The sequence below is a fragment of the Seriola aureovittata genome, chromosome 9 (assembly GCF_021018895.1).
Source record: "Seriola aureovittata isolate HTS-2021-v1 ecotype China chromosome 9, ASM2101889v1, whole genome shotgun sequence".
In the NCBI taxonomy this organism is placed as follows: Eukaryota; Metazoa; Chordata; class Actinopteri; order Carangiformes; family Carangidae; genus Seriola; species Seriola aureovittata.
Window position 1 is genome coordinate 4731291 of NC_079372.1, and position 20885 is coordinate 4752175.

Below are 20885 nucleotides of genomic sequence, written 5' to 3' on the forward strand. Positions count from 1 at the left end.
GATGGTCTATTAATACTCTTTATTTATCTATTGGTTAATACTTGTGTTTCTCTTTGATATTGAAACTTTGAAACTTTAAGAAACTTACTTCATATGAGTTATTGTAAAGGAAAGTGATGCTGTGTCATGCTGACGAAAATTTAAAGTAGACCAAAAAACCAACTCAAAAAAGTTTGTTAATACTGAAAGATCAGAAAGAGCACGGTGGGACTTTTTAAAACAGTTGCGGACGATAAACATCTCTCCAGCCTACGTGTAGTTTGTGCAGTTTGTCAGGTGATGTCTCTGTTCACTCGTGTGAGCCAATTTTTCATCAGTGGGAGGCATCGTATTAGTCAGTGATGACACATTTCCACTTTGAATAAAGGAGGTAGACTCAAATTCAAACTAAAGCGGACGTGCGGTTTGCAACTTCAGCGCTGTTGGCTTCAACTTCTTCCACTGGGGTCTCTGGAATTTATGTCACAGCTGTTTTATAACACGTCTATTTAGTTAACAAAAGCTTATTGAAATCATCACATTCATAGTGTAAAAGTATCACTTCAGATTTTAGTGAAAGTTGCATGTAAGTTAACACACAGTAAAGAAAACAGAAGAAATCTGGTTATGGCATTAATTCACTCTTTTATTTACACTTATGTTAAATGATAATAGAAACAGGAAGCGCGCTGAGAGTCTCTCTCTTCCCCTCCCTCCCTCTCTCTCTCTCTCTCTTTCTCTTTCCTGTTTGTGTGCAGTGATACTTTTAGACTGAAATTGAAGTAAACTCTAACACTGAACCAACTTTTCTCACCAAAAAGTCAAGCTGCACCACACGACACAAAATATATGTGAAATTGAAAAATCGTTCTCCCTATATTACAGAGCTAAATAAATGAGCTTCCTTTATGCATGTAGCTATTACTCTTTAAACATGGACTAACCTTGTACTTTCAGCTTCTCTTACAGCTCACTCTCTTTGCACTGAGGTATCGTTTATGTCCAGAGGCGGCCTCACACAGGTTGCAGTCAAAGCATTAGTTTAGCAATGAATCCTGCAAACGCAACTTCTCACTAACATGTTTTAAGCTATTGCTGTCTGTGAAATGAGGTCAGTAAAATCAACATTTAACAAGAAGTGGTAGTACTGTAAATTCAGTTTTAGGTGTTGATGTCCCACTGTTTTCACATATTAGACGGTCGCCTCTGGCCCTGACCTGGTCAGCCTCTCTGGTTCACGTTTTTTAGGGGATGTCCATGTCTCCATTAGAGGCATGGGAGTGGCGTTTTTCTAAATCACACCCAGCTCTGTTTTCAACGTTTTCTTTGCTCTCCTCATCCTGATCCTCTGATCCTGATCTCCTTCTGAGACGCAGCCCGGGATCTCTCTGCGTCGGGATCTGGAAGGACGAGAAAGAGCTTCCTAACGACGGTCTCTTCTCTGAAAACAAGGAAAGTAACGACAAAATACTTCAGAAAAAAAAGTCCATGTGTACAGCAGACAAATGAAATCAGAGCTACGTCTGTGGACAGATGGATTGGTCAAAAGATAAAGAATCAAGTTTATATTTAATTTATATCTAAAGGGGTATGAAATATAAAAATACTTTATTTTGTCTCTAATGAGAAAGAGACAAAGAGTAGAATAATCAGTCTCTAAGAAAGAGGTCGTGAACTAATCTTTACATGAATCAATGTTAAATGTCAACCCAACCCCAGTGATGGCATTTTACACTGACATTTAGTCACCTTCAGCTCATTCATGGAAAATAATTCAAATGTTGACAGCAACATAAAACAAAAATAAGTATTCTTTATCCACACAGTATTAGGTTTTATTATCATACAGCTGTCAAGAGCATGACCTTCTTTCGGTGTGATACACTGACTGAAAGGTGAAAAAAAAAATCTTTAAATCCATGTTTGTCATGTGTCATAATGCACCATCTCGTGCTGCAGGTGAGACACGTACCGCCTGGTCCGATTGGTCGCATCAGTCTGTTCATCTGGACGTTCCAGTGTTTGACGTTGGTGCTCGCTTGGCGAAGCTTCCTCTGCGCAGCCTGTCGGAGAAAAAGAGCTCCTCGTTAAGTCCTGTGTGTCAACAAGTAGCAGCTACTGATAAATAAACAAACTGATGCTGAAACATCACGACTGGTTTGTAAATAAAAATCACAGCTCGGGCTTTGCAACCAACTTAAAGTAAATGTTAGAAAATAAGTAACTTTTCGTATTGAAGTTACAAAGTTCTTTGATATGAAAGAACAGTCCATCCTGTGCCTGTGATGCTATAACATTTAAATAGTAGATGGAATAAATCAGACAAAGTCCTAAAAGGACGGACTAACCCCATAACAGAACTTGTCGATAACCGTGGTTCTGCTTGGAATTTGAAACCGGTGAACTGTTTTGTACGACAGGACACGATAGCTTTGGGTTTTGTCTCATTAATGTCTGTGTTACGCTGCATATTGTAATGTGTCTTGTCTGTAACTACATATTGTAAAAAAGGTTTTTAAAACAGAACTGGATCATACACAGTTAAATAAAAGTGAACCCACATGACAAAAATCAAGTTAACTGAATAAATAACAGTAATACAGTAGCGGCTTTAAATGAAAACAGAAGGATATTATTGTCTTAATGTTTTATTCACACATCACTCAGGATCTACAACAAGCAACAAGTTTCCATTTCCACTAAGACATAAATAACTTGTATTCAGTTAAATGTAGTTCTCCTTATTTTACTGTGCAGTCAGTGAGATTTTTGGTTCTTACCACGACATCCTGGTCAACCCTGTGCCGGTTGGCACGAACCTCCTCCAGCTGCCTCTGCGCCTCATCCAAGGCTCGAGACTTGGCCTCCATTTCCTGCTTCAGCTCCTGCTTCTCCCGCTGTGTCTTTAGGATGTACTCCTCCTGTTCTTCCTGCAGGGACATCAGTGCCTTCATCTTCTCCTCCTCCTCAGCCAGTAACCTGGACACAACAGAGAACATGAAAAGATAGATACCAAGCTGTTTAAGATCTTTATAGAGCATTTCAGGCATTAGAGAAAAGATGCACAGGGTAAGGTGTTTCCAGATTAACGTCATCAATTTGTCAGAAAAATCTAACTTGAAAATTTTGAGAGAGGCAAAAACTGCAACACGTCAGGTCTGACTGGTGGCAACATTTAACAACTTCCTTTGCTGGCAACTCAACTTCCTCAGGAACATAATGCAACATGAACTCCTTTCAGCAGCTGAGCTGTCTGCACACACAAGAGCCTCCCTACTTATAGCTTACACATCATTATTTGCAAACAAATAACTTTCTTATCATGCTGTGAAATGTTCGTAGATGTCTATTTGTGTCCTGGGTGGAGATAAGTGGCTTCACTCTACCCTGCTTGAGCGTAGCGGAAGGCCTCCTCATCCAGCCTGGCTTTGATCTCCTGCTGCAGCGCCTCCTCCAAACGCTTCTGCATCTCCTCCAGCTCCTGGATCCTCTTCCTCTGCCTCTCTGCTTCCTCCTCTTTCAGAGCCATCTCTGCCTGCATACTGACCCGGGCCTTGACACACACGGCAAGAAGCGAAGGGATGAACGGTTGCATGTTTCTGCTTCTGGATTCAAACTCTTTTGTTCCTTCTTTGCCTCCACACTCACCTCTTCAGCCTCTCGCAGCTGGACCTCCAGGGCCTGCTGGAGCTGCTCATGCTGCTGGCGCCTCCTCTGCTCGTCCTGCTCCAGGAGGGCCTGAGCCTGCTTCTGCGCCTCCTTCAGGAGCTCCAGCTCCGCCAGCTTACGCTCCCGTTCCTCCTGCAGGGCCCGCAGCCTCTGCAGCTCCTCCTCCTTGGCCTGCCGTCTCTTCTCCCGCTGGTCACGCTGTTCGCGCCGCTTCAGCTTCAGATCTTTATGGAGGGACGTTTTCCCCTCCACGTGCAGCCTGATAGCTGTTTGAATGGCTGTGGAGAAGACATTGTTTAATCTGTTGATATCAAAATTAATCTTTTGAGATTGATCAGTGGTCAATACCAGTCTCCTCTGACCTGTAGTCCACTCCTGTCTCTGTTTGGTGTCTGAGGCGCTCATTTCATAAGTCTTGGAGAGGGTTTTAAGACAAAACATGCACCTCTTCCCATCTCGGTCTGGGAGCACCTGTTCAACAACAATAAATATCCCTTCATCATACACTGATTTTTCTTTTTTACATTTGCTGTGACCATTTCTGTAATAAACAGTGGTGAGGAGAAAAAAGAAACAGTGAACTCACTGGGAAAAGGACGTTTTTGATCCATTTTGAACGACCAAACAATATTTGATCATCGTCTACTTCCTATAATAAAGCATGATTTTAGAATGATTGTTTGTTTTGCTGTGGAGTAACACATGGTGCAATGTGTAGTGCTCTTGCTGGAAAAAGGCAGAACTTGACCAGATGCTTTTTTGTAAATGTGCTCAGTTTGGTACCATGTAGCATTGATGGGCTAATAATTGACTCAGTGTTCACATCAGAAGACACCAAAACAGGCCGAGGAACAATCGCTCTACTTCAGCTCTGTTCGCCTTCACATTCAGAGCGGCTCATTCATGAGAGTGAGGATCTTCAGCTCTGTGAGATTTATGAGGAAATGTATAATCTGATTGTGAATCTGAAAAAGACAACCCTCAGTTTCCTACTGCTCCGCTGGTTCCCAACCGTTTTTTGGTTACGACACCTAAATGTGAAACAGCATACACTGTACTTGTGGACTGTATGAAAATCATAAGTAGGGAGGGGTATTCAGAAACAGAAGGGCGAGTTATTTATGTATTTTCTCTTTATTATCTCTTTTGCTGAAGGGAGGTGTTATTACTTTTTTGATGCGTCATTTGTTGTAATTCTACAGCCTGTCCCTTCTTCACTTATCCTGCGTTGTAACAGAGAGCAGCACAACGTCAAAGTAAAATGTGTCACAAATATTAAATGTGTCATATAAAGTGACAGTGACAGCTTTAAGGTGAAAACACAGATGGGCAGGAATACTGGTTAAATTCTTTGTGCACTTTAAGTTGCTTATGTCACAATAAAATTTCCTCTTAGTCAAGGGAGGGGTCCAAAGAAGTATAAGTATATTATTATACAGACTCTTGTGGCTCCTCATGACATTGCATGTGTACAGGCTGTGTTTCATTTTAATGTTTTAATTCACAGGAGAAACCAGCGAATATTAAAAAAAAAAATCTGTGAACCATCTTGTGAACCTTTCTGCTTCATCTTGCAACACCTTGGGGAAGTCCCCGCCCCCAGGTTGGGAACCGCTACAAAACAAAGTAAATAAGCAGCATGTATTTCTTTCCTGGACAAACTGACAGAGAATTCGTTGTTATTAAAAGCCACAGGTCCTTCCAGTGTTAAGTGTTTAGCTTTGCAAGACGATCATCTCCAGCTGCTTACCTCCACGCAGCAGTTCCCATCCAGAGCTATGTTGCCCTGGCACTCCTTGCGGTCCTCCCCGGTGTAGTAGGACAAGTTGCTTGGCCTTAAGGTGAACCAGCGCTCCTTCCAGTTTCTCCTTAGCTGGCCTTTTTTCCACAGATAACCCTGCATGCACCCAAAGCAACACACACATACTGTCACCACCAAAGAGAGGAGCATGTTGGAAACCAAAACACAGACTTGTGGTGGCGGAGGGTTCTCCTACCTCTTTGAGGACATCACCAACTATCTCCCTATATACTTCCTCTATAGCCATGCTGACTATGCTTTTATCAATTCCTTTGGTTAGCTTTCCTGTGTTCATCATCTGCAGAAAAACCCAAACAGTGATGCCACTCTGCTGCACTGAGTCCTGGGAGAAGAAGTCCTCCAATTCAACACAGTTGAACTCAATACTCATAGCCATGCAGACCTTCTTGAGGAGGTACTCCACCTAAAGAGGAAAAGGAACCAAACGTCTTGAAGGTGAGAATTAATATGATTCATTTCAACTACCTGTTTGTTGCATTATCATAAAAGGAGGAAGATAGATTCTTTTTTCTTTTACTACAGTTGTGGAGCTTTTCACAATAGAGTGTTTGTTGACTGATAAAATCAGAGGACTCTGAGAATTAAAGGTCAGATTCAACAATGCTGTCCTTTGTAGAGTAACTTTTATTTATGTTTTTTCTTAATTAAACCTACTTCAGTAACAGTATTTATGACACTGTGGTACATATTGCACCACAGGTTTTTCGTACAGTGGTCAGCGTGTGAAGCCAAAATACTAAAATAAAACTGGATAATGTTTTCTTCAACCCAGTATGATAGAAACTACTCTGCCCTTGAAATTTAGGGCTTTCTCTTGGCAGCGTCTGTGAAAAACACTTGACAGGAAACCAAAACGAGAGTTTGCAAGTGAGAAACAAGCCCACACTGCTGCACAAAAAGAGCACCGTGTTCCATGATGGCAAGAAACAAGGTTTCAGCTGGGGTGTACTTAGTGATTGTAAATGATCCAACACCATTTTTAGGTCCCAGATTGCCGACTACAGTCTTAACAACAGATCACAGTAACTTAAAACATTCATGTGGCTAAATTTAGAAACAAGCAGCCACGATCAACTCTGACTTCAAGATGTACAAAGTTGTTTGTTTATGTAATCTTACAACAGAATTCTTTTTTTTTCAGTCTAATCGTGTCTTGAATAACAAGTACTACTTCATATTCCAAGTAAATATATTCTTTTTATGAGAAATCAAATATGCTTTGTGATTGTAACTGTAGTGAGTTAGTGCGAGGAAAGTCCTCTAAGTCTAAATATAGTGTAGTTGAACCCACCTCATCAGGGACCATCACCAGAGGGTATTTGTCCTCAGACAGAAAATTAAAAAGGCACCAGAGCCGAAAAGCATCCTTCTCTGGAAGAACAGTGCTGCTGTTTTTGTCAGTCTGGTAGTTTTTCTTCGCCGTAAGAGTCCAACAGAGCTCATCTACGTTTTCCTTATTAAAAGAGCCTTCAACAACCTACAAGCAAGAAAATGTAGAGACTGAAACAAAACTTTAGCAGCCTCATTGACTTCAGAGCATTAGTTTGATGAAACCAAAAGAGCATGTAGTTGTGTTTTTATCACCTTATCCAGGATGTATTTGTTGAGATAAGGCATATAACCCTGACTGGAAACTGGGCCATCATCATCATCCCTAAAGTGCTCCTCCAAAGCAACTGGGTCATGAGGGATAGAGAGGACTGTGCACAGGTTGTGGGACAATACCTGAGAAATCACAATGTACAGCACAAACATATTTAAAACTGTAGCAGTGATATTCTAAATCCATATGTAGAACACAGATGAATCAAATCAGCCATAATGACATGAATGTGATGTTACACTACGGCCAAAGCTAAATAACCTTCTGTATTTGTAGTGGACAGTTGCAAACAAACTCAAAATTCATTTCTGTGGCATCATATTTTTCTAATAATAATGTTTGCAAAAAAAAAAAAAGTTGACTGGAGTCAGCAAGATACGGTAATAGAAACTGCATGGTGAACATTTTCAGATACCATATTTAAAGTCAGTCAATTGTACAACACCTTTTACACAGGTTAGTGCGGCTCAAAGTGTTTCACAGGTGAATGACTAACAAGACAGTGTGAAGACAAGACGTGTGTTCAAAAATATAGAAAAGCTTGAAAAATGTGAAAACACATGAGAAAAGAAAAAATGAATAACGGGCGTTAAAACAAAGATGAAAATCAAATATTCATAAGACACGGTAGAAAGTCAGATTACATTATAAACTATAAATAACACCATATACTGTATGCAATCAGTGAAAGGTGTAACTGTGTTTCAAAGGGGATTCTATCTAAATAAAACTCAAGTTCTAGCTTTTACTTTTGTACTTGAGCGTACAGCGTCCTCACGTATATATTGCATGTTATCTGACTATCTGTCTCCGTGTGTTGAGCCATAACCACATCCTCTCTCTGGTCTCCAGTACACTACAACATCTGTCAGTTCTGAGGCCACGACATGCAAACTGCTGCGAGCGCGTCTTAAGAACATGGTGCCTGTACAGAGGCTGCATGCATGAGGGGGATAAGCCTAGTCATGAGGCTGACTCGCTGTGAGCCAGGAACGGCAGGCAACACATCGCAGGAACGTGGAGGTGGCTCGAAATGGAGTCTGATCCACACCAAGACTAAGTGACATAATGATGAGAGCAACAAGAATACAGGCCTGTGGCAAGAGACAACAATCCCCAACATGTTTCCACTTTGTCCTTGCTCTCACTGTAACAATGTTCTTTTGACGTACACAGGCTCATGTTGTGAACATACTCTATTCAACAGGCTGTTCTCTGGGCAGGTCCAGTGCCAGAGGACCCTTTGCACTACATGCTGGTACGTCGAGGCCCAGAGTAAGCACAGCTTGGAGATGAGGGCTCCCATTCATATACAGACTGAGAGCAAACTGTTACTCTGGTGCTCTTGCCAGACAGAGGTGCATATTGTGCCCTCTTTCAGCAGTGAAAGCATTTTACTCGAAATATAGGGAACAAATTTGTTCCTTGTTAAACAGAATGTAGTTTTAAAAAACTGTTCACACAGGAAATATTGAGGATGATAAGACTGTGCACACCCGTATTTCCTGGAGTACAGAATCAAACATGACAAAGATTAATGAATTTGTGACATTTAGTTCGCTGAGCACTTCAATAATAATTCATAACTCATCTTCCTCATAGCGAGTCCACGTGATGGAGCGTGAATTGAGGTAGGAAACGAGGCAGTAGAGTAAAATAGTGACTGAATTCTCAGGCAAAAAAACTTTACTTAAGTCCCATCTTCCAGGTAGAGGACCCACCACTCACCTTCAGCTGAGACTTGGACACCTTACCGCTCTTCTCCAGATCCAGGGCTGTGAAGCCGTACCAAATGGACTTGAGCAGCTCAGATCGCAGATCCATTTCTGCAACAGCGTTACTTCTTCTACGTCTCTTCTTCTTCCCTCTGCTGTTGACATGGGCCCCTGGGTGACAGGCAGACACCCACACAGTGTTGCTGCTGTCAGGCAGGCATGGGGCTTTACCATTCTGCTGGCAGCGACACCTGCTGGATGTACTCAGTCACTGACAGAGTGGGAGTGTCCTATTGTTTACTACATGATCTGATCCTGCTAGGAGTTTGAGTACAAATACTACATAATGAAAATACCCCATTACAAGTTAGAATCCTGCAATGTACTCAGAACCTCCCTTTCAAACTATGTTAATCCCTAGGGGATAAATAAAGTATCTATCTATCTATCTATCTATTATTACATCTGGAATAATTAGTTGATTAATTAATACGTCAGTTGACATAAAATGAATTATCAATATTTTAGTTTTTCCACATAAAAACACCCCAACATTCTCTAACTTGTACCTCTCCAGTGTGAGGATTTGCTGCTTTTCAGTTTTATTTCATTGTATATTAAATCATTTATAGACCAAACAAGTAGCTATTCAAGAAAGTAGTTGTCAAAATAACTGATGATGAAAAAAAAAATTATTTATTGCAACCCTTAATTATTACACTTTTACGTTATTAAATTATGTTATATCAATAAGATATTACTACTGTTGCATTAACGTTGAAGTTGCTAGAAGCAGAGCTAATTTTGACTATGTACATTCTTGGTTGGTCTTGTTCATAATAATTATATAATCATATGTTTTGTCTGTAAAATCTCAAAGAAACATATGCAAAATGACTAGTAACTAAAGTTGTCAAATAAATACAGTGGAGTAGAAGTGTACAGCAGAATAATATAGGCTACTAGCATGTACTCAAGAAAGGTACAGGTCCCTCACCAGTGCGGCCTTCACAGACTGGTGATAGTATAGGATTTACAAGTAACTGTTACTGCTAAATATGACTGATTTTTCTACAGACCTGAGTGACTGGACGTAAGGTAGGTTATATTATCACTATGATAATACGTTATCATTTGCAAACAAGGTTTCACTCTTTTCTTTACTTTTAGGTCTGTCTGTCAGGAACAATGAAATTGGCGTAAGCTTTAGCTTATTTAGCTAGTTATCAGTTCCAAACTGGTGTTAGCAGTCAGTTTTCGTTATTTTGCGTTAATTATATTGTTAATTTGAGTCTTTTGGATTACGTAAAAATAAATAAAACTACCGACTAGCCTACAGCAGTTTGGTTCCAGCCCCTTGAATCGCCAATGTCTCAGGTTTTTGAGCAAGTCGAGGAAATTAGTTAAAGGAGTCATTGTAATTAAGTGGTGACAAAGCTAAATAGCTTCACTAGCCCCAGAAGTGTCAGAACAAATGTCTCCAAATCTATCAGCAATTGTAACATTACAATACGTTTGTTTAGCCTGATTAATATACATTTTCCACTCTGGTAGCCAATGTAGTTTTATTCTATTCTATTTTATTTTATCCTATTCTATTCTATTCTATTCTATTCTATTCTACTTGCACGCAGATGGGGGGAGGCCGCGGCAAAAGGCAGTCACGTGGTAAAACTACTTTCGCGTCGTTACCATGGAGCTGTTTATGAAAATCCGTTTCTCATTGGTTAGAGAAATTGTCATGACTAAAGTCTGCGCAGTCATTGGTTAGCACGGCTTCCTATTGCGACCAATGGCGAAGCCCGCTTTTTACAAACTGCTGCGAGTCCAGGAAGTTGACAGCCCTCCGCGATGTGAAAGGTAGCAACAAGGGATCTTTAAATCTGCACAAAACGCCTGGAAAACCAAAACATTTGGAATTAATTGTATCAGAGAGACTTTATCGTATGCCCGGGACGAAGTAACAGTGGCTACTTTGTATATTGAAAGTATGTAAACTATGTAGTAAACGGCTTTGCATGTGTACGTAGCATGTGCTAAGTGTAAAAGACTTAAATTTATCCTTTCACTCGAGTTAAAGCTAATTTCTCTTGGTAATGTTTCTAGTCAACACTTTGGTTTTTACTCTGCGCAAGCTTGGTTACTACCATTTATGTGCTCTATTAATTAGGCAAATATATTCCGTTATTTATTGCCTGATTATAGTTCACAGTGTCGTTGATGGTGAGATTTCGCTTCACGGAGCCCTAGTTTCATCCACTTGCTTGTTGTTGTTGCTTACTATCTTTGGTGTCTGTTATTTTTGTTTTTGCAGCTTAGTGGTTTATGTGTTCTGTCCGTCTTTGTCGTCACTTTGCTGGTAGTCTGTATGGTGTTTCCCTCTTGGCTACTCAACTTTCATTTCTTTTTTTCTATTCCTTGTTTCTCTAGTTCTTCTCTACACCTTCACCACCCACTATCTCCTCCTGTCATCACTATGGATTCCTCTGCAGTCCTTCGTCAGCAAAGTCGGAACAAAATTTGCAGTGACTTTATGAGGTAAGCCAGTTTATAAAGTATGAGACACATCTTCAGTTTTCTTCTCTGCTTGACTTTTGGTCTGGGCACTGAATACCTTTTTGGAACCAACAGAAATGTATCTGTGGTACCAAGTATCAAAGACTGTCAGGCACCAAAGTTGGGTCAGATTTGTAATCTAGTTTACCTATTTTTTTGATCATTTGTTACTGATTTAAATCTTTTGTTGTAGATTGTGTTCAGTCTGTAGTCTGTGGTCTTGTGTCTTGTTGTCAAAGTAAAGTAACAAAAAATTGCTTTGGTAGTGTTACTGGAACTCATATATTATAACAGCACTAGTATCAAAAAACAAACAGACAACACCCAACTCTATACTCACCAAGCACTTTATTAGGGAACACCATAGTAATACTGGGTAGCTGCACATTAGTGCTGCCAATCTCCTTTCCTACCACATCCCAAAGCTGTTCTACTGGATTCAGATCTGGTGACTGAGGAGGACACTGAATGACACTGAACCAGTGTGAGACAGCTTTTGCTTAGTGACATCTTGCATCATCACGCTGGAAGTAGCCATTAGAAGATAAAAAGCTGTGGTGATAAACGGATGCACATACTTTATCAAACCAGCCCGTGTGGCACCAACAATTGTGCCACAGTCAAAGTCTCCAAGATCATATTTTTGTGAACATTAACTGAAGCTCCTGACCTATATTTGCATGAATAAGCAGGTGTTCCTAACAAAGTGCTCAGTGACTGTAGTCACTTTACTATTTTGCAACTGGCTGTGTTTTTTTCCCACACAGAATGAAGAATGATCATAACAAAATGCCAGCAGACTCAAAGCCTTCCAAACTTGTGTCTGCATCTCACCTTTCTAAACAAGAAAGTGAGAACAAAGATCCAGGAATCTCAGAAATAGGCAGAAAGGCACCTGTGCGACCAGGTGTAAGCAGGCTACCGGTGCTTGCAAAGTCTCTTCATCTTCAGACTCCTTCCAGCTTCAGTCAGTCCCACTGTAGATGGGAGGAGAAACCTCTGGCTGTAAGTGCCTCCTTCCTGTCGTGTAGATTTAAATGTTTTCGTTTAATGAGGGGATTGTTATTTTCTTAACACTTTATCATTTTACTACAGGGGAAAGCTAAGAAGAAAAAGCCATGCACCAGGCCTGTGCCGTTTAACCTGTCTCAGCCTAAGAGTTCAAGAACGACCAGCGAAAATCAACTGCCCCTAACTGTGCCACAATCACAGACTGGCGCTGATGCTGTCCAACCTGAAAAAAATGTATGCAATCCTCGTCTTAAGACCCAAACCATAAATTCAAAACCTTCCAAACATCAAGCTGTGTTAAACAGCCACGTGGACTCAACACACAAGTCTCATCGAAAGGCTACAGAAAATATATCCAACCTGTTGGCGAAGTCTGGGCTTCCCAACATTTTTAAGACTTCAGCCACTTTGTCCAGTCCTCTGTCAGCCATTCCTAACAACACTCTGCAGGACAGTGCTCCTTCTTCTGCACAGACTGCTCTTAGTGCAGAGACCTTTTTGGAAAACATGAACCTGCTCAGTCTCAAAGATCCGACCAAGACCTTGCACATCAGCCAGAACACAGAGCTGACCTCACAGGTTCATTTTTCAAAGGGTTCAACTGGTAAGTTAGGCTTCTTGTTGACTTGACATTGCTTTTCTGTGAATTTATCTGCATCTTAACGTTTGTAGCTGTGTAGATGCATTCGTTTATATTTGGCAGTAAATCGAGCATACAGTAATTTTGAATGTTTTATTGTTTTAATCTGCACTAACTGGACTTTATCCAGTTGTTATATTGCTGTAACAGCATCTCTTCAAAGGCCAGGCCAATAACACAATCTTAATTTATTGTTAATTTGATAGCTAGAAATGTTAGCATTTCCACGATTGCCTGCTCTCTTTTCTAAGTTGTGACTTGTTGACTACATTCCTCCTTGTGAACAGTAGCCGTCAGTGGTTCTGAGGTTGATTTCTTATGTATTTCAGACAAAGGGGAGAACTTCCAGCCCAACCATGCAGCTTTGCTCAGTATCCTGCGGAACGAGGGAGTCAGCACCACAGATCTGGGATCTGCATCTCCACAGTCTAAACCGTACAATTATCTGGTGAGCCTGTTTCATAATCGTCATTTACTGCCTTTTTTTGTCTTTTGGTCCCTGTACCTCTTACTGACAGGGTTGTTATTGAGGTGTTGGGTTTTTAATGTTTATTTTTGTCTGAACAGTGATTTCAGTGTTTAACATGAGTCCAATAATCATCTCTGTGCCTGCTGGTGATTCTCTTGTTTGCAGCCCCAGCGGGTGTCTGTCATGAAGAGTCGACAAAAAGCTGGGCCCACCACAGGTTAGCAGAAGACTTCATTCTCATTTTGTTGATGTCGTGGTACATCTTCATGTTTACTTAGAGGGTTGCAGGTAATTATTCAATTAAGGGACTAGTTCTGCATTTCTGGAAAATAAACTTATTATCCTTCTTGCTGAGAGCTACATGAGAGGATTGATACAACGCTCATGTCTGTATGGTAAATGTTTGACTAGCAGCTGGTTAATTTAGCTTAGCATAACGACTGGAAACAGCGTGACAACTAGCCTGGCGCTGTCCAGAGGTAACAAAGAGTTTTAAAAAGTGTCTGGATTAAACAAAGCAGAGACAACGAATGAAATAGTGAGCTTTAGAGGTGCTGGTAGGCCAATGTGATCTTTGAACAGAGCCAGCTGGCTAACTGCTTCCCCTGTTTCTGACTCTGACTCCAGTCTTAATGTGAAGCTAACTGGTTGCTGGCTGCAGCTGCAGAACAACTGAACTGAACAGTCTTCAGTATTACTTATATCACTTGTTACTGAGATGAAAAGTTCAATATCAAACAGTAAACAGTAAAAACAGTAAAATTCAGTATCACTGAGTTTGGTCTTTGCATATCCGATGAATCTGTGCTCTTTGTGCTCTTCCTATGGGATCAGCAAAGTTGGTGCCGTTCTCCCCGGACCCCGCTGCACTGCAAAGTATCCTCCAGAACGAGGGGGTGAAGGCTGGAGGGCTCGCAAGTGCCACGCCCCGAAAGTCTGTGTGTCCGTCAGGCAGAGGCACTTCAGTCTACACAGTATGAACACATTACATGTGTTTTCACTTCTGCTATTCTTCCTTCTTATTCTATTTATTGTAGCTTTTTTCCTTTCTAGATTACTGCTCTGCTTCTGAAACGCAAATACGCAGTTTCATTTTCTGTGTTGCTTCCTTTCACAGGCTCAGAGAGTGCCGGTTAGGAAAAATCATGCAGAGGCGACCAGTGGACCAGTGGGTAAGATGCAGCAATGTCGTTCTTGTTATCTTATAAAAACCTAATGCATCCTTATCTCTTTGTCCTTTCATCCTGATGTGACTCGGCTGTTTTATCCTCAGCACTAGCGCTCAGAGAGACTCCACTGAAGAAATGGACTCCGCAGAGAGTCCGCGACACCAGACATCAGCCCATGTCTTCTATGGTCAGTATACATGTACTGTACGCTCATATTCTCTCTGCTTGGCATGTTGTGTTTCCTACAGTCACTTCTTTATCTCATGATGTTGCTGTTTTCAGAAATGGCATCTGTCGACACCGTACGCTGCCACTCCCGGGCTGAAGAGCAAAACCAACCTTCAGCCGCACCAGGAGGTAGGGGCGGAAAATGATTTAAATTTTATAATGTGTATAGAGGGAATTTACACAAACCTGTGCTTTACAGAAATACTGTATTATGAGAAAACTAAAAATAGAAACTTGAGGCAGAGTCAGAGTAAAAACTCACCTTGAAGGGTCTTTCAATAAAATCAAGAAGTCTCCACTTCTTCATTTTCAATTGAGATAAATTGAATGGAAGCAGAATTTCAAAAATGTAAATATGAGGTTTTCTCAACAAACAGCAATGTTTTAAAAGCAGCATACTGGATCTGTTTCACATCACGTCCTCACTGTAACAACTGGTTAGTGGGACAGAAATGTTGGAGCCACATTTGTTTCCTGGGAGTAAATAATAGGACATAAAGTGCTGTATTTCTCCCTGTGTGTCTGAAAAGGCTTAAAAAGGAGTTTTCTGTCTCTGGACCTTTTTAGTGATGTCATTCTTAGTAAAAATTTGGATTTCACATCTTAGATAATCTGCTATTGTAAATGATGACCCTTCTCAATTACGAGGTTTTTGACATAGGTTTTGATGGAGGATGGATGACTGAGATATTGGCAGGACATTTGAGGCCTATTTTTATTATTTTATATATATATAATTAAGATATTTTGGATGTTGAAGATCAACAAATACATTTTTCTACTAAATTCAGCACTTGGAATAGAAGATCGCAGATTTTAAAAGTAGGCTGCGATGATGCCACACCATTTTACTACAATAAAATGCACTTCAGAACAAAGAGCATGTACGATAGATACTTTTGATCCTAAGCTTTTTACCGCTCCCATCACAGCATATATTCTAACCAAAAAGGAACATACCGGATCGCAATTCATATGGCTTTTTCGTTTATTAGCAGGAGGTCGTCCAGAGATTATTTGAGGATCAAGAGGACGAGCAGAACACAGACGTGACAGACAAAGATCCTGAGACACAAGCAGAGCAGCTCCCAGTTCAAGCCTCAAGTGTAAGAAATCCAAAACGTGCCACCAGACACACATCCATATTGAATTAAGTTGTTTATGTAGTTGTTTTGTTTCCTCCCTCACTTCTCCAGACCAAATCCCGCTGTGAAGAAAAGTTAGAGAGCAGAGCTAACATCAGCAAGGATGAGGAGCAGGAGCGGACGGTTGCGGGAGAGCAGCCGTTCTTTCAGGCACCGCAAAGAGAGTCGGTCATTTTTTTCTCAACGGGCAAAAAGCTGCTCAGAGCTCCACGTTTTGAGAAGCAGGAGAGCTCTTGTGATCAGGATCAGCATGGTCCAGTTTCATCAGAACAGAGAACGGTGCAGCCAGTACAAGAAGAGATGTCATCTGTGTCAGAACCGAGCGGTCAGATCAACCCTCCTGTTCAGAGTCTGCACAGAGGTAACACTGACGTATCACATTCACATAATGAGCACTGTCCGACAGGATTAAACAGAAAATCCTCACAGTCCTCATTATTCTGCACTAACCTGAATATAAGACAGTATTACACAGATATTCAGATACATCACATTTTATTTTTGAATATATAGCTTACTGGGTCCTACAGAGAGTTGGTATTACGGGTTGTTGGCTGCCTTAATATTGCCAAGCTAGCGGTTTCCTTGCAGTTATTTCACAGTGGTTGTGTCTGAAACCACTCACGCGTTCCCCCCTCCCTCCTCACTATCCAGGGAGTTCAGTGTAGAGGACTATACAGTGAGCTCATCCGTAAAATGAAAAAACACTTCCAGACACTCAGGTAATTTTGGCTGCACTGTTTTTCTGTCTCTCAGTGCAAGCACAATGCATGATGGTATATATTGCTTGGTTACTGACCATCGGTTGTATACTTACATGATGCATTGTGGGATACTATGAGTCCACTATATAGGGTATAATAACTGTCACTATACATCCGTACAGCACTACGAATTGGTGAACTGACTATATAGTGGACTTTGTAGGGAGTAGTGAGTGATTTCAGACACAGCCAGTGTTTCCTCTTCCTACATAAAGGGTTCAAGGATGAACACAGTCTTATTCTTGAACGGACGGTATGTTGGGGAAACTTTACCAGCAGCATAAACCGCTGTTGGATAATAGAGGGGGGGGTCATCTTATAATCATGGTTGTCTTACATTTGTACCAATAAGATATTAGTCTTCTCATTGTTTTTTAATCTTTAAGAGACAGTGTAAAATATTTTGCATTAATTTCACCATGCAGTTTGTGAACATTAGCTTGAATTTCCACTGTGACGCCTGTTAAAAGTGTGACTCTTTCTCTCACAGACATCATTGTTCAGCGGAGTTGTGGTCTGAGTCCTGCAGTTGCGTTGCTGCGTAAGCGTCTGCCTCCTCTGGAGGAGCTGCGTATGGACGAGGAGGTGGCCAACTACACCTCGGTGTCTGTCCCGTCTGCTTCCGGGTTTCTCCCACTGCGGCCTCGCTGTGGAAACCCGCTGGCCTCCATCCTGCACTTCGAAGAGTCCTCTGTGAGTACACCGCTGACAGTGTGCAATGAAGTACGGTGCTAAGTGTAGTATTTTACTTTAAATCGATGACTGTAATGATCACCTTGATGAAATGATTAATCCATCAGTTATTTTTTATTAAACAATAGGAAAAATGTAGAATTAGTTACCAGAGCAAAATATGTTCAAACTGCTTGTTTTGTCTAAATACAAAACAGCATATATATATATATATATATATATATCCAGCTGATCCTGCTGATTCAACCTTCATTGCTGCAGAACAGCTTTAAATTGTTCACCCACTTCGTGTTCCCTGAAAAAGGCCTTTTTGTATAATTCTGAAATGTACATTATTTTTCAGTTTTGGGTAACCAAACCTTTTTTTTTAACCTCTGGCTGTTCAGTACTTACTTTTGTACCATTTCAAGCTATTCATTGGACTTGCACGACTTGAATTGCAATAAATAACTGGAAAAATTAGTATGTTCTAAAACTTTTGACCGGTAGTGTGTGTGTGTGTGTGTGTGTGTGTGTGTGTGTGTGTGTGTGTGTGTGTGTGTGTGTGTGTGTGTATATATATATATATATATATATATATACACACACACTACCGGTCAAAAGTTTTCCAGTTATTTATTATAAGTTACAAAAAACAAAAGAATTAGAAACAAAGAACAAATGTCTGAAGCCTTGTGCTCCCTAGAATCTACAGCTTGAATGACAAACCAAAACACAAAAGGATTGAACAGAAGACATTAAAATGGCGACAATCTGCTCTAATTGCAGCCCAACCATTAGAGTGTGGTGAGTGTGGTGCTAGAAGAAATGTCATGTGATCATAAAAGGAACTAAGTTTTTGTTGAAACACACACACCAACCCTAAAGACTGGAGACAGGGGGAAACAGCTGGCCTATCTCTGTCTGAAGGTAACATAACTTGTTGTTTTTACATAGACTCAGCAAACAATGCATGTTAACCAGTGAGTTTTAGAGTTGTTGGTAGACACATTTTGTTACCTTTGGACAGAGACAGGCTAATTGTTTCCCCAAGTCTGCTAAGCTAAGCTAACTGCCTGCAGGCTTTAGTATATTTAGGAAATAAACATATTTTCCAAAAGGTTTAATTTTTCCTTTTAATTCTGGACACAATATGATGCAACACGGTGCAGTATCACAGCCCTACAAGTTGTCACAGTTAGTGTAACGATGACATCCTGAACGGCACATGGCACTTAAAACATATACGTAGATATTCTCTGTACATATACACACATACACAAGTTAATACAAATCCAACTTTTCCTTTTGTTTTTCCAGAGATTTGTTCCAATTGGCTTCGATCTCCCCTCTGGTCCTTCCTCTCCACACAGCTCTCCACTGCAGGAGAGATGATTTGCACTACAAGTACAGTATTTGTTTTTACTGTGAAAGTCCAGAGTGGATAAGCTTACTCCCTTGTACTGATGACTGAGAGTTTCTCTAGTGGAACTGATGATGTTTGTCCAACACTGCTGTTGCCAGCCTTAACACAGGTCTAAAGAACGCTACTGGTGTCATTTTTTTCAAACCGTTTGTCTTACAAATGTTTATGATTTTACTTTTTAATAGATGCTTTCTAAAACAAAAAAATAGAGGTTATATGTGTTAAATGAGGCATCTTTTATACTGAAGGCACTCATCTTTGTCCATAATGTAGATGCACAGCTCTTACATATTATGTTTATGACATGAATCCAAACCTAAATGTGGGAAAAGTAAATGTTGTAAAAGGTCAATGAAGACACTAGACTTCATCAGTGTTATAGCTACAGCACGCACGTAGATTAGGAACATTGTTATTAGTTATTTGCAATTTTTTAAAAACCAGAATCTTGTTGTGGATTGAAAACGATTAAAATTCATAATGTACAGTGTTTATAATAAATGTATATATGTTACTGGCAAGATATCTGTGATTTTCCTTTCAGCTCTTGAAACTGTTGACAAGGGGTTCTTCACCAATTTTACACATCGGGCCAGTACTCTTTTTTTATTAACGTATTTCAATATACACAGACAGTATTATCATCTTTAATTATGAGATATTCCAAATCCCATGGTACACAGACATACTTAAATCCGAAACAAACATATGGCAATTAAAGTAATATAACCAGATCACAGTGTCTCACTCATACTATGAGCAAAAAACACGTCCCAAGGCCTCTTTCAGTTTTCACCTTCATCATTGATTTTAACAAACAAGTTTTCCATGATCTGAGGATCACTCAGGCAGCTGTGATGACCCCTACCTATATCACTGTAAAATTATTTTGATATATTGGTCAGTTCTGTTTGGTCCTCCAATAGTCACAGTCTTGACGACACAGGTATCATCAAGCCGACCCACTTCCTTATGTGTTCCTGTACTTTTTCCCAAAACAGGTAGACAAGTTTACACTCCCAAATTACATGTAAAAGTGTTTGAGAAATTTTATTGCAGAAACCCTGAGTCAAACACTAGTTTGAAAGATATGGATGTTTACCAGGCAGGCGGGATTAGAAGACATGATATTTATTGGTGGTGTTTTGGGAAAAGATTCAGTGTTGTTGGAGCACGCTCGTGACTGAAGGTCAGGTTGAGTGCTGAAACAGTTACGCAGTCAATCAACAGAAAATCAACTATCAAGGTTTGTGATAATCATGTAAATGTTTAAGTCATTTATGAGGGAAAAACCAAATATTTGCTGGTTCAAACCCCTCAAATATCAGATCAAATTAATCAAATTCTATCTTATCTATCAAAGTATATTGAACCTTTGGACTAAACAAGCAATTTGACTGTTATCGTGAGCTCTCAGAACTTTAGAGTGTAATAAGTGTTTTTATTTTTCACTATGACTTTGTGAAATTAATAGTCAAATGTATATATCTGTATATGTATATATATCTTTACTGCATGACACAAGATATACCATATTGTCTTGCATTCGTCAGATTTTCTCTGGGCCAGATGTAGAGTCCACGCCTTTTTCTGGAAGCGCATTACATACAGTGCTCTACATGTGAAACACACCCTGCTGCTGAATCGGCGATTAAATGTCAAACATAACGACCTGAGACCAAAGAGATGAATTCAGTGAGCTCATGTTGTGTTACAAACTGTTGATTAAATAGCGAAAGGTATTCAATTCACAATGAAATGAAAGAAAGAGAAGCAAGAAGAAGAGAAAATGACTTGATTAATAAATGATCAGTTTTGTTGATTGACTAATCGATCAATCGACTCATCGTTTGAGTTCAGGATTCTTCATTCATCTTTCAGAAACTTTTGAGTTTCTGCTAATTTCATGTGCAGAAGTGACACAATGAACCAAAGAAGTGACCATTTTTCTTTCAAAATCCTTTTCCATTATTTTGCTGCTTTGCTGGAAACAACTAATGTGAAGCAGATTCAAACT

The 20885-nt window shown here is 40.2% G+C and overlaps 2 protein-coding genes across 7 annotated transcripts; one reads left to right on the forward strand and one right to left on the reverse strand.

The window, feature by feature from the left end:
- Positions 1-587: 587 nt before the first annotated feature.
- Positions 588-9014, reverse strand: LOC130175302 (differentially expressed in FDCP 6 homolog). 2 transcript variants are annotated; one of them, XM_056385715.1, is made up of 12 exons: positions 8802-9014; positions 7055-7195; positions 6762-6947; positions 5646-5873; positions 5399-5545; positions 4235-4297; positions 4011-4119; positions 3628-3926; positions 3366-3532; positions 2760-2958; positions 1952-2042; positions 588-1420 (listed from the first exon to the last, which is right to left on the reverse strand). In XM_056385715.1, exons 1-12 carry the CDS (start codon positions 8895-8897, stop codon positions 1224-1226), a joined length of 1923 nt encoding a protein of 640 aa, XP_056241690.1. In that variant the 5' UTR covers positions 8898-9014; the 3' UTR covers positions 588-1223. The 2 variants fall into 2 exon arrangements, with proteins under 2 accessions (XP_056241690.1, XP_056241691.1); XM_056385716.1 differs by lacking the exon at positions 4235-4297 and having other exon boundaries at positions 589-1420.
- troap (trophinin associated protein) lies at positions 5767-19382 on the forward strand. Of its 5 annotated transcripts, none has more exons than XM_056385713.1 (14): positions 5767-5905; positions 11219-11326; positions 12112-12349; positions 12440-12959; positions 13325-13443; positions 13630-13681; positions 14299-14438; positions 14582-14636; positions 14738-14820; positions 14916-14990; positions 15857-15967; positions 16058-16367; positions 17261-17463; positions 18763-19382. In XM_056385713.1, exons 2-14 carry the CDS (start codon positions 11265-11267, stop codon positions 18835-18837), a joined length of 2043 nt encoding a protein of 680 aa, XP_056241688.1. In that variant the 5' UTR covers positions 5767-5905; positions 11219-11264; the 3' UTR covers positions 18838-19382. The 5 variants fall into 5 exon arrangements, with proteins under 5 accessions (XP_056241688.1, XP_056241689.1, XP_056241684.1 ...); XM_056385714.1 differs by lacking the exon at positions 5767-5905 and adding an exon at positions 9125-9886; XM_056385709.1 differs by lacking the exon at positions 5767-5905 and adding an exon at positions 10542-10648.
- The last annotated feature ends 1503 nt before the right edge of the window (positions 19383-20885 follow it).